The sequence below is a fragment of the Bufo gargarizans genome, chromosome 5, assembly GCF_014858855.1.
Source record: "Bufo gargarizans isolate SCDJY-AF-19 chromosome 5, ASM1485885v1, whole genome shotgun sequence".
Taxonomy (NCBI): Eukaryota; Metazoa; Chordata; class Amphibia; order Anura; family Bufonidae; genus Bufo; species Bufo gargarizans.
The window spans coordinates 24,255,781-24,275,808 of record NC_058084.1 but is presented as its reverse complement, the minus strand read 5'-3'; the positions used below and the strand labels follow the sequence as shown (position 1 = coordinate 24,275,808).

Genomic DNA, 20,028 nt, shown 5'->3' with positions numbered 1-20,028 from the left:
GCGGGTGGTCAGGAGCAGGAAGACGCTGCTGAAGGAGAGCAGCAAACCCTCACCCTACAGCATGGAGGCCGCACCGGGACTGAGCTGCTCTCACTCCCAGATCAGGCCGGCTAACAATGAGACGAGCCAGTGTTTAGTGTTAAGGATGAAGAGAAGTGCTTGCCCATGCGTACGATTTGTGGTCTTTTTGTAAGAAAAAACAGTATCCAGTTGCACAGGTGTGAGCTGAGACCCAAGTTGTTCAGTTTCGTTGCCAACTTGTTGGGAGGGATGGTGTTAAAGGCGGAGCTGTAATCAATGAACAGCATCCGCACATCGCTGTCTCTCTGCTCCAGGTGTGAAGGGCAAGTGACACAGCATCCTCAGCTGACCTATGTGCTCTGTTTGAAAACTGGTATTGGTCCATGGAGGTGTTCAAAGCACTTCATAACAATCGGAGTGAGAGCAACCAGGCGATAATCACTTAAGGTCTTCACCCCTGCCTGTTTTGGAATTGGGACAATTGTGGAGGACTTCATGCAAGTGGGGACAATGGAGCAACGCGGCGGTTTATGTAAATAAGTGATGCTCGGCGGCACCAAAAAAATATAATCAGGTGGTCCTACCGCTTCGATGAGGCGCTCCAGAGACTCCTTGAGTACCTGTTGACGCACAATTTTTTCTACTTCGGCATGAGGCTCTATCACCAGCTCAGGGGCACGGCGATGGGGTGTTCCTGTGCGCCGGCCTATGCCAATCTGCTCCTGGGCTGGTGGGAGTCTACCTACGTGTTCTCTGAGGAGATGTCGTCGAGTACCGGGCCCATCGGTTTGTGGGCCCGTTACATCGACGACATTTTCATCATCTGGAACAATTCTAAGTCAGCTTTTTCTGACTTTGTTGACAAATTGAACATTAATGATGTAGGCCTTAGGTTTACACATGAATCTGACCCAGTTAGTCTGCCTTTCCTCGATATTACCATCGCGAGGAAGGGTAGTGATGAACTCTCGACAACCATCTTTAGAAAACCCACTTCTACTAACTCAGTCCTTCACTGGAGCAGTAGCCACCCCACTGCCCTGAAAAGGGGTATTCCATGTGGCCAATATCTACGCCTCAGGCGTAACTGCTCCGAGGGACCTGAGTTTAAGAAGAGGGCTAAAGATCTTAGGACCAGATTTCTCAATAGGGGGTACCCTGATAATGTACTTAGGCAGGCTTACCACAGGGCGGTCGATACTGCCCGTTCGGACCTCCTGGTGCCCAGAGTGCGAACTCCTCAGGACCAGAAGATCCGTATGCTGGGCACTTTTGATGGCTGTGCTGATAAGGTACGAGGGATCCTAAGGAAACACTGGCCCATCTTAATGATGGATCCAGAAATTAAGGAAGCCATCCATGACTACCCCCAGATAACGTTCAGAAGGGGTAGCAACCTGAAGGATCTCCTTGTACACAGCCACTTTACATCAGTGCCTAGACAGGGCACGTGGCTCGACCGTAGGCCCACAGGCTGCTTCAGGTGTAATGGCTGTGTAGCTTGTGGCCTTATGCAAACTGGCAAAACCTTCTTCAGCTCTAATCTGTCGAAAACGTTCCCCATTAAAGATTTTATTAATTGCAAGACGCAAGGTGTTATCTATAAAATCACCTGCGATTGCGGATTGGAATACGTGGGAAAAACTAGGCGTGAGCTACGAAGGCGCCTTGGCGAGCATCTTGGTGACATCGCGAATAATAGAGATACAGCAGTATCAAGGCATGTTCAAGAGCATCATCAAGGAAATCCAATTTGCCTCAGGGCAATTGGAATTGAGAAAGTTCTGCAACAAACCCGCGGTGGAGACTGGGACTGTGTGTTACTCCAGAGGGAATCTCGCTGGATTTATACGCTCGGTACAGTCTCACCCACGGGACTTAATGAACAGCTCAATTATAGCTGCTTCATTTAGTTAATCGGTATCTGTATGTATCACTCTTCATCTACTTTTGTGCTTGTCCCACTTTCCTCCCCCCCTCCCCTCCCTTCTTTTTCATTACCATCATCCCTTCCCCTTTATCCTTGTGTCTAATCATTGGGCCAACATATTCCAGACTCTATTGTTGTTATAATCTTTGCCAAAATACCATTTCTATAACTAGCACCGCTGCACATCCGTAGCCGTGCGGCCCGACGGTGCCCTGATTCAGCGTCCCGATTGCTTGGCAACCGTCGCGTCGTCTCGCGTGCATCAGTGAGACTGGACGTGGTGACGTCATCTCTACCACTCACGTCCGCCTACGTACCTCCCTCTCTCTATGCGTTCCACCGCTCCGCGCATGCGCGGGCCTGTGCCGCTTTCGTCGATTGAGGGAGGAGCGTCCCAACCAAGCCTCATTTTGGGGCTGGTTCCATCTTTAAAAGGTAGCGGTTTCCACGTGCTACCTAGGTTACATCAACCTATGCGCCTGAACTGGTTATTAGGAGAGGGGTTTCACATCCTAATCCCCTCTTCCCCTAGACCACACTGATCCATATCCGGATCATGGTGTGACTTTTTCTCTGTGCAGGACGCACGCTTGACACCATTGTCAGTTCTTCGTGCACAGACTCAGCCCAAGCTCCCGGCTTTTCCCCTGATGAGCTTGTTACTCATCTCCTAGCGAAACATGTGTGTAGGGACCAGGTAAGCAAGGGCCAAACAGGGCGCACTAATTCCAGGGTGAGGTTCCTGTAGGTGACTGGTGGTGGTCTCCGCCATCCGGTCACATAGGCCATTGTAGGGCTCTAGGGCATCACTAGGGCCAGCCAGTACTACAGACCACCCTGCGTTGTACAGTTGTCGCTAGCAACGGTGTGCTCATCAATCAACACCGGCTAGTCAATTGTTGTCTCTGGAGCGCCTCATCGAAGCGGTAGGACCACCTGATTATATTTTTTTGGTGCCGCCGAGCATCACTTATTTACATGATTCCACTCTGTGCACCATCAGATCCTGTGTGGTAAACCGCCGCGTTGCTCCATATTTATATATTGTTATCTAATATCATGGGACCTATTTTCTAATTTACTTTCATTAAATGTTAAGTTTTAATTTTGACCACTCATTACACAAGTTTCTGTTTGAATTTAGGTGGTCACTCAATATTATCTAATTGTCATTTAAGTGGGGACAATGGCCTGCTCTAGTGAGCTGTTAAATATACTGGTAAACACTGTTTTTAGCTGTTTAGCACAGTTTTTAGGACCTTTCCAAGAACTTCATCAGGTCCAGCTGCTTTGTGGGGATTAATGTGGCTTAAGGCCCATTCTACCTCATGTGCTCTCAGCATCGGGGAACATGATGGAGCCTCTTGCTGGGATACTTTAATGATAGGCAGCTCATTGTCTTTGTCAAATCTTGCAAAAAATTATTTAGATCATCAAGAGAGAAAGAATTTCCAGACAATCATCAACTAATGTGGACATACAGGAAAATGGTGACACCCGGTTATAAATAGATTTACACAAGAAGAACTAGGACGCTATGTTTAACGAGAAATACCGTAAACCTGTCGGTACAGAAAGGTGGAGATAACTATGATGAGATGGCCGGGCAGGACGCTGTAGAAGAAGGGTAGGTCTGGATAGCAGATGAGAAGTGACTCTCTTCCAGAATACACAGTGAGGTGATCATCTGCACTTCTCAGCATTCTGACCATAGGGGGAGCCACAACCTCAAGAAGCCAACTGAAGACCCATGGAAATCATCATGACCAGTAGAAAGAACTTCCACCGAACCCTGTGCCTCTGGCTCCTCATCATACTCATCATCACTGGGGTAAGAGGGATAAGTATTATATCATCTTTGAGCTAACTGGAAGGGCCCCCATGGAATATAATAATACATAGATTTCTAAATAATTTACTGGTATTTGTTTGGGATTCTCTTGGGAAGAAGATTCAGTGTTCTCCACCTCAGGGTAATAATCTTTACATAATGATGTATGTCCTTCAAATTAAATCTGGGGGAGGGCCTTGTAGAGAAGGAGCTTGGTATATGGTGGATCACTGACTCAATAACAGCACAATAACAATGAGCTACATCTACAGTAGGTCCAGGAAGGTGAGACATCATCTTAATATTGGGAATGAGTGAAATTAATTTTGTGTCTTATTCGTCAATTTGCACATTCAAAACCCTCTCTGAGATAACACTGGAGGCTGGGCAAGAGAGAACAGAGCGACTATTCTGGGCCAGTTCGGGCCACTGTTCTAGTCTGCCTGCCAGAATTCTATAGGGTCGGGGAACATGGTCTGCACTGGAAAAGAGTCATAGTCTAGGTATGACTGAACCCCATTGTTGAGGCTGTGTGTCTCTGTTTGCTGATTTGTCTCAGCTTTGCATGGCACATGAAAGAATTGCTCCATCATGTCCATGAGACTGAATTGGCCGATGCTGTGACTTCTGCTACTTGTGTGACCCAGGGAGGGGTGGGGGGTGGAGATTGACCTCAGACACAATGACGACGGGAGACTGTTCTTCGGAAGCTAGAACAAGTATTTCTTGGTAATAAAGTAATTTAACCTTAGCAACAGAAAAACATTCCCCTATTTGATAGTGAGGGTCTAAAATCATGGCTATCCAGTGATCATCAGACTGCTTCATGTAAGTGATATGCCTGTCAATGCGAAAGTAAACAAGCATACAGCTCGCCATTCTCACCAGCCAGCCCGAGATGTCTTTCCAGCCCTGCCCCCCACTGAGATGATTGGTCATCAAGGAGTCTACTCCTTCTCTAATGGCAGTGCGGTCACAGCGATCTGCCTCACCTCGGAGCACCGGAAGATCGCAATGTAACACAATTTTTTTATACGTTGGGTCAAGGGCGTAGCTAAAGGCTCATAGGCCCTGGTGCAAGAGTTTAGCTTGAACCCCCCACACACTTTCCCTCATTGCTTAATGGCAAGGGGCAGGGGTGCACATAACCTTTCTGCTGTCTGAGGCAAAATTCTCAATCTAAATCATTCCCTCCAGTCCTAATGTTAAAGGGGTCGTCCTCTTTTTACTACTGATTACCTAGCCTCAAGATAGGTCATCAATATCAGATTGGCAGGGGTCTCCAGGCACCAGTGGCGTATCTATCACGAGGCAAACAAGGCATTTGCCAATGGGGCGGCAAAATGCCTTGTTTGCCCCTTGTCCCATCCGTCGTATGCTATACTCAGAAGATCCAATGGTATATTCTAACACCCAGGCGTTCCCATGGTGACAGGGACGCTTGCCTGGGGGTTAGAATATACAGGGCCACGCCGCTCACAGAGGTACATTTATAAACTGTAATCAGTAACTTTAACTTTAATCATCGCTGATCTCTTTACTTGGATACCTTACTCTGTCTTAGCTCCGGTAACAGCAGGCAGTGCGGGCGGCGCTCACTCACTGACGTCACGTGCCTGCTCCTCCCACTAGGCGGCGCAGGCTCGTGACGTCAGTGAGTGAGCGCCACCCGCATTACCTGCTGTTACCGGAGCTAAGACAGAGTAAGGTATCCAAGTAAAGAGATCAGCGATGATTAAAGTTAAAGTTACTGATTACAGTTTATAAATGTACCTCTGTGGGCGTCGGGGAGGGGGATCTGTGGATGGCACTGTTTAGGGGAGGGGGATCTGTGGATGGTACGGTTTATGGGAGGGGGATCTGTGGATGGCACTGTTTAGGGGAGGGGGATCTGTGGGTGGCACTGTTTTGGTGAGGGGGATCTGTGTATGGCACTGTTTAGGGGAGGGGGATCTGTGTATGGCACATAGGAAGGGGTAGGGTTTAGAGAGGAAGGGGTTTGGCCTTGACAGGAAGGGGTGGGTCAAATTTATATTAGGGGGGTTTAGTCTCGCCTAGGGCAGCACAAAACCAAGATACACCACTGCCCGGCACCATGGACGATCAGCTGGTTTGTGGAGAGGGCAGCGCTCATATGAGAGCTGCTTTCTCTGCTCTGTTCACCTGCTTGTAGCAGCAATTGCAATGATGATCAGGTAAACAGAGCAGAGAAGGCAGCGCTCGTGCGGAAAAAAAAAAGCGGACAACCCCTTTAAAGACATACTTGGAAAACATTACATACAGCGCTACAGAACATACAGGGTAATACAGCAGCACATATGTACCTCTTACATCCAGTGGTGTCTCCTCTGATGTAGACATTCTCTTTCCTCATCTTCTCCTTTCAGACCAGACCGCCATGGTGACTTCTTTCAGCCGCGTCTCGTCCCTGCAGAGTTTAATAAACAGACATCTTACTTTCCTACTTTTCCATCATCCTCCTCACCTTCTCAACACCCCATCCTGCCCCCCCAATACTATACTGCAGAAACAGTCCCCCTGAAAATACTAGTACCATACAGATAGTGTGCCAGTACTAAAAAATACCTCCTTACCTTTTAGATCAGACCCCCATATCAAACCCCAGATGAGACCCCCCCATCTCAGACCAGACCCCCTTTACACATCTGTCAGACCCCATATCGGACTCGCCTTAGACCTCCATGTCAGACCCAGCCCCAATATCAGACCTCAGATAAGACCCCCATTAGACCTCTAGACCCCCATTAGACCTCAAACCAGACCTCCAGACCCCCATTAGACCTCCAAACCACAATTTCTGACCCACATTGAAACTAAAGACCCCCAATCATCTGATTAGACCTCCAGACCCCCAAGCAGACCCCCATTAGACCTCTTCAGACCCCATTATACCTCTCTAGACCCCCAGTCAGACCCCAAATCAGACCATTCAGACCCCGAATAAGACCCTTCAAACCCCCAATCACACCCTTCAGACCCCCATATCAGATCTCCAGCCTCCCCATTAGACCCTTCAGACCCACATATCAGACCTCCAGTCCCCCCATTAGACCCTTCAGACCCCCATATCAGACCTCCAGTCCCCCATTAGACTCTTCAGACCCCCATATCAAACCTCTAGTCCCCCATTAGACCCTCCAGACCCCCATATCAGATCTCCAGTCCCCCCCATTAGACCCTTCAGACCCCACATATCAGACCTCAGATCAGTCTAATATAATAAAATAACTTACCTCTCCTGCCGCCACTCTCTCTGTCCTGGCTCTCTTCTCAGGGCCCGCACTGCAGTCACCTGACTGCTTGCAGCGTCGGGTCAGAGTGCGCTCTGTACGTCCTGACGCTGCAAGCAGCCAGGACAGAGCATCGTTCTACCTAAGAATAGCGAGCAGGAGGAGGGGGTAAGTACGGCGCTCACAGCGCTTCTCTCCTTGCCTCCTGCATACCAGTGAGCGTTTCCATAATGGAAGCGCTCACTAGGATTCTCTTTATAAGATGCAGTGCATCTTATAAAGGGAAAATACAGTGCCACTGGCAAGGGGGGCCCTATAGGGGTCGCAACTGCGACTGCTGTGACCCCTATAACTACGCCACTGCATTAGGTTACAGGCAAGAGTCTACCGGCACAACGTATAATGTCATGCAGCGATAGGCAAGAGGTTAAACAAATTGGATTTGTTATAAATTTCACAAAAAGGAATTAATCAAATTAATACAATGTTTTAGCGATTTGTTTCGAATGATTCACATAAAGAGGGAGAAAGAAGATGAAGGACCACTGGGCACTTGAAGGAAGTCGGAGGTGCTTGCCCTAATAGGCTCAGACAGAGAACCTAGATTCAGCCGATCAGGAGGCAATATTCGGCCAGGTCCTTCTGCTGAGTACGAGCCAGATCCCATTCTGTTCTTTGCTGTGGATGTGATCGGATGTGCTGTGGCAGTGTCTGCGAAAAACCAATTGCAGACACGAGAAAATTACTATATGGACACTATGGAGGCACTAGGGAAATAATTGGGAAGATTTTAGAATTTTTTTAGGGAAAGCCTATTGCATAAAGTGAGTAACATACTAGTAATTATTGTCTCATACAGCTGACAGGATTACAAAATCCTGCAAGAAACTAACTTTTTCTGTAGTCACCCAGCTTTTTTTTGGAGGGGAAAAGTTTCCACAGTTCATAGGCCAATTTCCAGCACCCTAATAGCATATATTTTGCTACAAAACCTGAGCAATTGTCCTTTTTGTTCTAAAAAACATACTGCGTGATATCAGTGAATGTGTTTTGCTGCAATAACAGCTTGTGTATACCAGTTAACTGTGAACACATTGTACTGTATCATAACCCGCATTATTACTGAATGCATTCTGCTGAAAATACAGCATTTATTTACCAGTTAACTATTAACCGATAACTACATTAATATAGCAGTTTCATTTCATGCATTTTATTATCATTGACATTGTCAATACCAGTGTGCATTGTGTTTGTAGACAGGAAGAGATAATTAATAGTGCTTCTGTCTTTAAATGACTGAAACATGTGCAATTTTGCTAGTTTCATTTAATAAGCCATGTCCCAAACTCATGAGTTTAAAGTCTTAGGTCTCATAATAAAATGTTTGGAAAACAGAAGAGTTCAAAACAAAAGACCCAGGCCTTGTCATTGGAGAGTTAGCATTCGGTAGTAGCTGCAGCAGCAGCACAAGCCACCCAGCCTATAGTAGTAGGCCATATTTCTCCCTAGCTTCTGATCAGTGCCATATTATTATTCTGGACAAATAGGATGAGATTGTGAACTGGATGCCTCAATTTTCCTCTTAGTCACTTCAAAAAGATGTCAATGGCACCTCTGAGTCTGGCATTGTGTCTTGGGGCCAAGGGCCACACTATTCCTCCACCATCTCCTCCTTGCAATCCTAAAGAAGCCTTTAAGGTGTGTCCTCTCTTTCTTCACTGTCACCTCCTAGTGGGGCACCTTCTTTTTTCAAGAGAGTGCTATGGAGTCAAGAGAGTCTCCCTGTTGATGACTTGTGTGAGAGCAGACAGCATTTGAACTTCTATGAGAAGGAGGTTCAAGTAGAGGCTGGGGACCCCATGCATAGCTGTAATGTGGTGGTGATGGTAGTGGCACTTGTGGACATTGTGGTGATGGTAGGGACAGTGGTAGTAACAGTGGCACTCAGGGAAAATACAAAGCAGGGATTGGGGAGAAATGACTCAAAGATTAACTGTGCTGTTGTTGGTAATATTAGTAGCAACTGTATCAATGGTGGTTGCAGTAAGGGCACTGGTAGCTCGTGGTCCCTTCAGAATTTGGTGATGAGGCTGATACTGTGGTAACAGGCTCAAAATATACTAGATCTAAGCCTAGCTTGGCTGTCTAGTATGGCAGTTTTTTCCACAAGGCTAACACACAAAACCACTCCCATGTGAAAATAAGGCTACTTTCACACTCGCGTTTGGTGCGGATCCGTCATGGATCTGCACAAACACATCCGTTCAGATAATGCAACCGCATGCATCCATTCATAACGGATCTGTTTGTATTATCTTTAACATAGTCAAGACGGATCCGTTTTGAACACAAGACATTGAAAGTCAAAACGGATCTGTCCCCATTGACTTACATTGTTTGTCAGGACGGATCCGTTTGGCTCAGTTTCACCAGATGGACACCAAAGCAGAATGTAGCCAAACTGATCATTCTGAGCGGATCCTTATTAATTTAGAATGCATTAAGGGCAAAACTGATTTGTTTTGGACCGCTGAGCCCTAAATGGATCTCACAAACGGAAAAAAACACCAGTGTGAAAGTAGCCTAATCTACAGTTGTTCAGACACAAACATAGGTACCAGATCTCTATTGCAGCACATGAGGCGGCATCACCATATCTTGTGGGAAAAAATAACTGAATTAAAACAAGTTTGTCCTTCTTCTCCTATTCTTCCTTGTGGCAGCCAGGTCACATCCACAAGCAGTACCTTTTCATCATCATCAGTGGAGGTAACATACAGCCTAAACCTCAAAATAAAAGCTGTCTGAGCTAGATCTGCTTCTATTGAGGCTACCTTGAGAACTGTTTATGCTGCTGATACCATTAGTGCAGACTCAAAACGTGCTAGATGTAGGCCATGCTTGGCTGCTGGAAGCTCTGTACAGGTGTCTCCTGTATGGTACTTTTCCTCCACAATGCCTGCAGAAAAGACCACTGCCATGTGCAAGATCTGCAGGATGAAAATACGCTGGGGGCATTCAAACAAACACATGGCACCATGGCTCTACTGAAGTACATGAGACTGCAGAGAACTAAACCCCAACCACCTAACCGCATGTCTTCCCCCACAAAACCAAATAACCACACAAGAACATCGATTTTGTTGGAATGAGGGTCGGTCACAGCATTATTTAACTTCTTGTTTTTTCTTTAATTTTGCGAATCACAAACTTTTCCCAAAACCCCTTCAGGAGTGTAACAAGCGATATGCCACCGCAGTTAAAGAAGTTAAATAATGCTGTGACCGACCCTCATTCATTTGGTTTTGTGGGGGAAGACATGCGGTTAGGTGGTTGGGGTTTAGTTCTCTGCAATCTCGTGTACTTCAATAGAGCCATGGTGCCATGTGTTTGTTTGAATGCCCCCAGCTTATTTTCATCCTGCAGATCTTGCACATGGCAGTGGTCTTTTCTGCTGGCATTGTGGAGGAAAAGTACCATACAGGAGACACCTGCACAGAGCTACCAGCAGCCAAGCCTGGCCTACATCTAGCACATTTTGAGTCTGCACTAATGGTGCAGTACCCCAGTGGGCAAGTCCGCCTTCTCCTCCCTCTTAGTATAATCTTTGAACCGACCTCCACAGAGGAGCCCGTGTAAACCTACACGGCGCTCCGACCCCCACCCCACAAAAACAAAGCCTGTTCCACTGCATCTTGAAGGCCAGAAAGAAAAATATCAAGGCCGAACTCATTCAAATGCACCCCATCTGGACGCATAAGGCGCTGATTATCCCCCTTAAGTTAATGATGACGTACCAAGACGCCCCCCCCGGAGCAAACAAAACGAGAAATTCTGGCATTAACAGTACGCCTGGCTCTCTCGATTGCGCCCACGTCTCAATCGCCCTGCCAATTGACTCTCAAGACAATCTCCGACCAAACCAATATCACCTCTGAAAAAAAAGGACAGGATTCTCTCCAGGTCGGCTCTAATGAGGGTAATGAGCTCCGCGACCTTAAGCATACATAGCTCATTCCCTATAGCGAACCACTAGGATAACCAGGGTTTGTACCACCTTGCTGAGCTCAACAGCCTCCGGGAGGGCCTGCTACCAGCGAAGTCCGCGAACACCAAGCCACACAACCTCCACATTTCGGAAACCCAGGCTTCAGCCGCCTGTCCTGAACACAGCTCTTTGCCCGGCCCAGAGAATATATGAATGCCCAAAAAAACACACCGTGAGGTGAGGGGGGGTCTGAAAAGAAAATCTAAATAATCATAACAACAACTCAGGGCGAACATAGCACTCAGATTTCTGAGTTGTGTTATCTAATCTAAGCAAACACCTTCAATTGCTTTTCAATGGCTTTTGTCTCAAGATAACATAATGAGTTAAGAAATTTGAGTTAAGAGCTGGAGTGCTAACCCTGCTCCATCTGTAAGAAGCAAAACATGCAGACTTCCACCTGCCAATGCGCTGTACTTCAGAATCAGGTAACCCCGTGCTGGCAGCCTCTGTGGCCGGCCCGATCCTAAACGAATGGGAACCGTAGTTTGAGAGAGGTAGGCTGATGGTGGTGAGGCATCGCCGAAGAATGGAGCAAAACTGAAAACGGGTGAGGGGAAAACTGGAGACATGGCATAAGAAAGAGGCGCCATCAGACCGAGAGGTGGCGCAATTTACCATGGCTTGGTAAGGGCAAACCGGGCCGTCGATGCGGTACAAAGGGACCCACAAACCTATGGCAAAAACTTCAGTTTCTGAGCGCTGAATACAAATGCGGACAGATGTTTTAGAAATAGAAACGTCTAGACTGGGGGAGAAGTTCGCCGATCCTGAAAGCGCCGAAAAAAGCAAGGCAAAAAGCGTCAGTAAAGAGGGAAACTTCTGCGGGGGATGAGCAGACACGGTCTAAAACTTGTATAAGTTGAGGGAGGACTTGGTATAACTCTCCAGAAAGTCACGCCATACCGCGAGGTCACGTTTTAACTGCAGAGTTAAACGCATGTGGTGATGAGGTTTTGAAACGCCTCGCGTGGCCAATGATAGTCGCCTAGAAAAATCCCTGCCCATTGGCATGACTCGACATGCAAAAAACAACAAACCCAGACGAGACTGGAGCTCCTTGAGTGTAATGGATTTTCGATAGCTTATCCTGGGGCAGTCGAAAAACCATTTAGGAGTAGAGATGGCCTTGCGGTTCGCCCGGCGGTCGTTTCGCGGCGAACTTTGCGTGTTCGCAATTCGCCGAACATGCGAACATATGGAGAAATTCGTGCCCGCCATATTCTATTACATTGTGAAGAACTTTGACCCATGACACATCCATCAGGTAGTACAGGGCAGCCAATTGAGACGTTTCCGGACATGGACACACCCCCTACCTTATAAATAAACCCGATCTGGCCGCCATTTTACATTCAGTGTTTTGCCAGTGTAGGGAGAGGTTGCTGTGTGGAGCAGGGACAGGCTGTTAGGGACACCAAACGTTAGCTAATAGGGCCACAAAAGTCCTTTTAAGGACTAGTAAAGGTGTGCTATCGATAGGTGTGATACACAGAGGGGTGCGATATACTTATAATATACTTTTATAATGAGTCAAAAACACACAGATCTATATAGTGATCACCTGGAAGTCAGGGGCCTAGGGGCTAGGGGCTTACTAGGGTTATTTTTATATAGGGTAAAGTTCCGTACGGGGTCGCTTTTATCAGGGCGGGTGGTCTGTGGTTAGGCTATCGAGGCCGGAATAGCACCCCCTGTAGGGCAATATCAGGGACAGTTCTTTGCCCACCCTGTCCTTCAATACCACATCATTATCTAGCCCAGGGATAGATGTTTTTTGCTTTCCCTCCGGGATTCATGGATGTGCACTGGAACCCCCCGGATTGTGGTAGGACATATGGTTTCGGATTTGGTGCCGCCGAGCACTTGTTATTGCCGACCACATCTATGCTTTTTGTTTAACTTTAATAATTTAATTTATTTTCATTTTGAGGGATATCTTTTCCAATTACACGTTCGCAAAATGGGTCCGCATCCGTTCTGCAATTTTAGTGCCGCCAAGCACTTGTTATTGCCTACCACATCTATGCTTTTTGCTTAAAGGGGTTCTGCACTTTGTTTTAATTGATGATCTATTCTCTGGATAGATCATTAGCATCTGATCGGCGGGAGTCCGACACCCGGGACCCCCGCCGATCAGCTGTTTGAGAAGGCAGCGGCACTTCAGCAGCGCCGCAGCCTTCTCGCTGCTTACCGCCGGCCCAGTGACGTCACGACTAGTATCAACTAGCGTGGGCGGGGCTAAGCTCTGTTCACTTGAATGGCGCTTAGCCCCGCCCACGCTAGTTGATACTAGTCGTGACGTCACTGGGCCAGCGGTAAACAGCTGACTTCTAAAACAGATGATCCAGAGGATAGATCATCAGTTAAAACAAAGTGCAGAACCCCTTTAACTTTAATCATTTAATTTATTTTTATGTTGAGGAATATCTTTTCCATTCACACGTCCGCAAAATGGGTCCGCATCTGTTCCGCAATTTTGCAGAACGGGTGCAGACCCATTCATGTTCAATGGGGCCGGAATGTGCTGTCCACATCCGTATTTGCGGATTCACATTCGCGGATCCGCACTTCCGCATCTGTGTTTCCGAAAAAAAATAGAACATGTCCTATTCTTGTCCGCAATTGCAGACAAGATTAGGCAATTTTTTATTATAGTGTCGGAGATGTGCAGTCCACAAATTGGGGAATGCACATTGCCGGTGTCCGTGTTTTGCGGATCCACAAAACACTTACGGACGTGTGAATGGACCCTCATAGTAAAATTATTAAAGGTTACGTTTTATCTTTATGTATATTCTAATGGATCGCCTTCCTTGTACAATGTTATAATATATTTTCTATGTTAGACGGTATATTATAGTGCATTGGTATTGTGCGGCAGTTGTGTGCGGTTCTGCTGCGATACTGCAGGTATATAAAGGGAAAAGCTTTATTGGAACAAATAATTTCTACTGGTGTGATATACCTGTCGCCCCCCAAAAAAACAGATTGAAGCGGGGTGTTATAGTGCATTTGGGTACTGCATAGTGCATTTGCGCATGCGCTTACGCGAATATTATATTGCCGATATTTCGCATTGAAAAAAATAATAAATGGAGATCGCAAATTGGAATAATCCATCTGGTGTCACTGTCCATGTTGTGGGACTATTTGTGCAATTCTAGTAATTATTTCTTGGCTGCAAATATGAGCTGAAGGTTTTTCAGGTTCGCCTGCCATTAAAATGAATGGGACCCGCCACAAACTTGCGGTTTGCGAACATTTGATAGCGTTCGCGTGATCGCGAGCCGTCCCGGTAGATGTTCGTCCATCACTACCCATCATGCCTGGTGCCTACTATACTGTACTGTACTGCCTGTGGGGGCAGTGCTATGATCTGGGGTTGCTGCAGTTGGTCAGGTCTAGGTTCAGCAACAGTATGTGCTCCAAGAATGAGGTCAGCGACTACCTGAACCTACTGAATGACCAGGTTATTCCATCAATGGAATTTTTCTTCCCTGATGGCACAGGCATATTCCAAGATGACAATGCCAGGATTCATCAGGCTCAAATTCTGAAAGAGTGGTCCAGGGAGCATGAGACATCATTTTCACACATGTATTGGCCACTACAGAGTCCAGACCTTAACCCCATTAAGAGTCTTTGGGATGTGCTGGAGAAGGCTTTGCGCAGCAGTCAGACTCTACCATCATCAATGCAAGATCTTGGTGAAAAATGAATGCAACACTGGATGGAAATAAATCTTGTGACATTGCAGAAGTTTATCGAAACAATGCCACAGCGAATGCGTGTCGTAATCAAACCTAAATTTTTTTTTTTTTGGTGGTGACTTTTTTTTGGGACAGGCAGTGTATAGCTGCACAGCAGAACGGCAAATACATTTTTTCTTTTTCCACTAATACACGCCACAAAAAGCTTTAGAACATATAAATGCACCGCTGAACAGCAAATATATTTTTTATTTTTCCACAAATACACACCATAAAAGGCTTTAGAACATATAAATGCACAGCAGAACGGCAAATATATATTATTTTTTCACTAATACACACCACAAAAGGCTTTAGAACATATAACTGCACCGCTGAATGGCAAATATATTTTTTTCTTTTTCCACTAATACACACCACAAAAGGCGTTAGAACATATAACTGCACCACTAAACTGCAAATATATTTTTTCTTTTTCCACTAATACACACCACAAAAGACTTTAGAACATATAACTGCACAGCTGAACTGAAAATATATATTTTATTTTTTCACTAATACACACCACAAAAGGCTTTAGAACATATAACTCCACTGCTCAAGAGCAAATATATTTTATCTTTTTCCACTAATACATGCCACAAAAGGCTTTAGAACATATAACTGCACCGCTGAATGGCAAATATACTTTTTTCTTTTTCCACTAATACACACCACAAAAGGCTTTAGAACATATAACTGCACCGCTGAACTGCAAATATATATTTTTTTATTTTTCCACTAATACACACCACAAAAGGTTTTTGTCACGGCCTATGGTGTGAGCTGTGACACTGTTGCCACACTTGCGGTTGTCTGCGGCAACGTGTTGCTGTGAGAGCATGTGGTGGCAGTGTCTTGGCCTTCTGGGAGATTGCCCTGACATGGTTGCCACACATGCTGTTGCCGGGGGGTAACGTGTGGCTTAGTTTGCTCGTGTGTGCACTTCCCCTTTAAGTGGCTACCTTCCTCTGTCTGGTGTTGGAAGGGTTAACTCCCTTCCTGGTGTTTTGTGAACACTGTGTGTGTGTGGGTGTGGCTGCTTCGGCTATTTAGCCTCTGATGGATGCCTGAAGCTCGGGGTTCCTCCAGCCTTGGTGTTTGCTGATGGTTCACAGTTCCTGGCTTGTTCCATCTTTCCAGTGAGGGCCACCCTTGTGGTTATAGATGTTCTATGTCATTCCGGTGTCTCCTTACCTTCCAGTCCCAATTTATATGGAGTGGGTTATGTGCAGGGTGTTTGTATGTCTAGGTTGGTGTTACATGTCTGGTTGTGTTTGGTGTCATGTTTACTAGACATTCCCCTGTCTCAAGTTATTGCAGCTATGGTGTCCTGGGTTTCTGTGTGGTTCGTGGTGTGTGCTGTGTCCTTTAATGTTGGTGTGGACACTATCACTTGTGCACGGGTTCCAGTCAGTGTGTCTGTGGCAGGTAAGTGTGTTACTGGTTTCACTTACATGCCATCTCCATATGCTGTATGTGTTCCCCTCTACTTGCAGCCTGGCCTCAGATAGAGACTCCTAATCCTTCATGACTGGGATGAACAAGTCGTCTCTCCCCTGCTCCTAAGTGAGGGATTTCCAGGGCGACTCAGGATATTAGGTATCCAGTATATGAGCCATCCCACCATTGGGGTCCGCTCATATGTTGACGAGTCAGGGAGAGGATTAGGTACACGGTAGGAGGTGACCTGCTCCCTTATCTCTCCCTTTTGGCCAGGCTGATTCCCTTTTTCCCTTTGACACCACACAGTGTAGGGTTTCCCCCACTCCCCGTCGTGACAGTTTTAGAACATATAACTGCACCGCTGAACGGCAAATATATGTTTTCTTTTTCCACTAATACATGCCACAAAAGACTTTAAAACATATAACTGCACCACTGAACGGCAAATTTTTTTTTTTTTTTCCACTAATACACGCCACAATAGGCTTTAGAACATATAACTGCACCGCTGAACAGCAAATATATTTTTATTTTTCCACTAATACACACCACAAAAGGCTTTAAAACATATAACTGCACCACTGAACGGCAAATATTTTTTTTTCTTTTTCCACTAATACACACTACAAAAGGTTTTAGAACATATAACTGCACCGCTGAGTGGCAAATATATTTTACATTTGCCACTAATACACACTACAAAAGGTTTTAGAACATATAACTGCACCACTGAACGGCAAATATATTTTACATTTGCCACTAATACATGCCACATAAGGCTTTAGAACATATAACTATACAGCTGAAAGGCAAATATATTTTTTCTATTTCTACTAATACATGCCACAAAAGGCTTTATAATATATTACTGCACAGCTGAAAGGCAATATATTTTTTTATTTTTCCACTAATACAAGCCACAAAATGCTTTAGAACATATAACTGCACAGCAGAACGGCAAATATATTTTTTATATTTTTTAATCTAATACACACAACAAAAGGCTTTATAATATATTACTGCTCAGCTGAACGGCAAATATATATTTTTCTTTTTTCTACTAATACATGCCACTAAAGCTTTAGACCATACAACTGCACTGCTGAACGGCAAATATATATATATATATATATATATATATATATATATATATATATATTATTTTTTTTTGTTTTATTTTTATTTATTTTTTCCCACTAATACATGCCACAAAATGCTTTAGAACATATAACTGCACAGCAGAAAGGCAAATATATTTTTTCTTTGTCTAATAATAAACACCACAAAAGGCTTTATAATACATTAATGCACAGCTGAATGGCAAATATATATTTTTTTCTTTTTTCCACTAAAACATGCCACAAAAGGCTATAGAACATATAACTGCACCACTGAACGGCAAATATATTTTTTCTTTTTCCACTAAAACATGCCACAAAAGGCTATAGAACATATAACTGCACCACTGAACGGCAAATATATTTTTTCGTTTTCCACTAAAACATGCCACAAAAGGCTTTAGAACATATAACTGCACCGCTGAACGGCAAAAATATATTTTTCTTTTTCCACTAATACACGCCACAAAAGGCTTTAGAACATATAACTGCACCGCAGAGCGGCAATTTTTTTTTTCTTTTGCTACTAATACATGCCACAAAAGGCTTTACAACATATAACAGCACAGCTGAAAAGCAAATATATTTTTTCTATTTCTACTAATACACGCCACAAAAGGCTTTATAATATATTACTGCACAGCTGAACGGCAAATATATTTTTTCTTTTCTAAATAATACACTCCACAATAAGCTTTAGAACATACAACTGCACCACTTAACGGCAAATATTTTTTTTGTTTTTCCACTAATACACTCCACAATACGCTTTAGAACATACAACTGCACCACTGAACGGCAAATATATTTTTTTATTTTTCCACTAATGCACACCACAAAAGTCTTTAGAACATATAACTGCACCGAAGAAAGGCATTTTTTTTCTTTTTTCACTAATACACGCCACAAAAGGCTTTAGAACATATAACTGCACCGCAAAAGGGCAAATATATTTAATTTTTTTTTACTAATACAAGCCACAAAAGGCTTTACAACTTATAACTGCACAGCAGAATGGCAAATATATATTTTTTCTCTTTTTTTTTACTAATGCACGCCACAAAAGGCTTTAACCTCTTCCTGACACAGGGCGTACAGATACGCCCTTATTTCCTGTTACTTAAGGACACTTAAGGTGTATTTTCGATCACTGCCGTGCGGCTGGCAGTGATCGATACCCGGTGTCTGCTCAAATCATTGAGCAGGCACCTAGGCTAAATGCGCAGGGGGGGGTCCCGTGACCCCCCCATGTCGGCGATCGCAGCAAATTGCAGGTCAATTCAGACCTGCGGTTTGCTGCACTTTCTGTAGTTTCTGACCGCGGGGATAAGAAACTTTAGTACTCCTAAAATATATCTTTATCTCCCCCCCTGCACCCCTGAGTGATTTCATCCCAGTGGTAGCTGCAGGGGGAGGGTTGCGGGCGGAGCGGGCGGTATGCGAGGCCGGCGCTGCGGCAGGCGGGATCGCGATCCCCCGCCCGCCTCCCCTTGAATAATCATTGGTGGCCAGTGGTTATACCAGAGTGTCAACACATTGCTGACACCCTGGTATAAACGGCTGACATCTGTGATGCGATGTCAGCCGTTTAACCCTTTCCATACCGCGGTCCGTACGGACCGCTGTATGGAAGAGGTTAACAGTCAGGGAGCTCCCTCTCCCATCGGGGGGCTGCTGTGCCTTTGCAAGCCCCTGATGGGATAGAGAGAAAGCCCTCAGACAGCCCCCAGACAGATCATCTCCTTACCCTACCCCGTCTGCGAAGTTGTGGCAGACGGGGAATGTTCCCATGGCAACAGGACGCCTTCTCAGGCATCCTGCTGTCCATGGTGCTGAACAGATCTGTGCTAAAGGCATAGCTCTGTTCAGACAAAGTGTAAGTAAAATACAGTACAGTACACTATATAGTGTACTGTACTGTATTATACAGACATCAGACCCACTGGATCTTCAAGAACCAAGCGGGTCTGGGTAAAAAAAAAGTGAAAAAAAACACATTTATCACTGATTAAAAATGAAAAAAATAAAATTCCCTACACATGTTATATATCACCGCGTCCGTAACGACCTGATCTATAAAAACGGTCATGTTACTTTACCCGAATGGTGAACGCCATAAAAATAAAACATAAAAAACTATGATGAAATAGAAATTTTGCCCACCTTACTTCCCAAAAAAGGTAATAAAAGTGATCAAAAAATTCGTATGTACGCCAAAATAGTACCAATCAAACCGTCACCTCATCCCGCAAAAATGAGACCCTACATAAGATAATCGCCCAAAAACTGAAAAAACTATGGCTCTCAGAATATGGAGACACTAAAACTAAAAATAATTGTGTAAAACTTACATAAATAAAAAAATTGGATACATATTAGGTATCTGTCACAACCAGACAGCTGAGAAGCTCTGACAGAGGCCTTTCAGAACCTCCTCCTTGAGTTTGTGTTGTGGTATTCAGCTCCTCCTCTCATTAGCCTCTCTCAGCTGTTATGTGTTGGACTAATTGCTTCCCTTTAAATTCTTCCCCAGAAGGCTTTTCTGGGCGGCTTATATTTCTTCCTGGAGTATGTGTGCATGCCCATCTGGTTCTCCTCTCCTCTACAAAGTTAAGTGTTATACTGTTA

The 20,028-nt window shown here is 45.0% G+C and overlaps 1 protein-coding gene across 1 annotated transcript in view; it reads left to right on the top strand.

Annotated features, from left to right (window-relative positions):
- The first annotated feature begins 3,566 nt into the window (after nt 1-3,566).
- The window catches only part of LOC122939169 (NXPE family member 3-like), a 61,488-nt gene continuing 45,026 nt past the window's right edge, over nt 3,567-20,028 (top strand). The window contains exon 1 of the mRNA XM_044295172.1: nt 3,567-3,782. Within this exon, the coding sequence (XP_044151107.1) occupies nt 3,702-3,782 (81 nt within the window). The 5' untranslated portion in view covers nt 3,567-3,701. The remainder of the gene's footprint in view (nt 3,783-20,028) is intronic.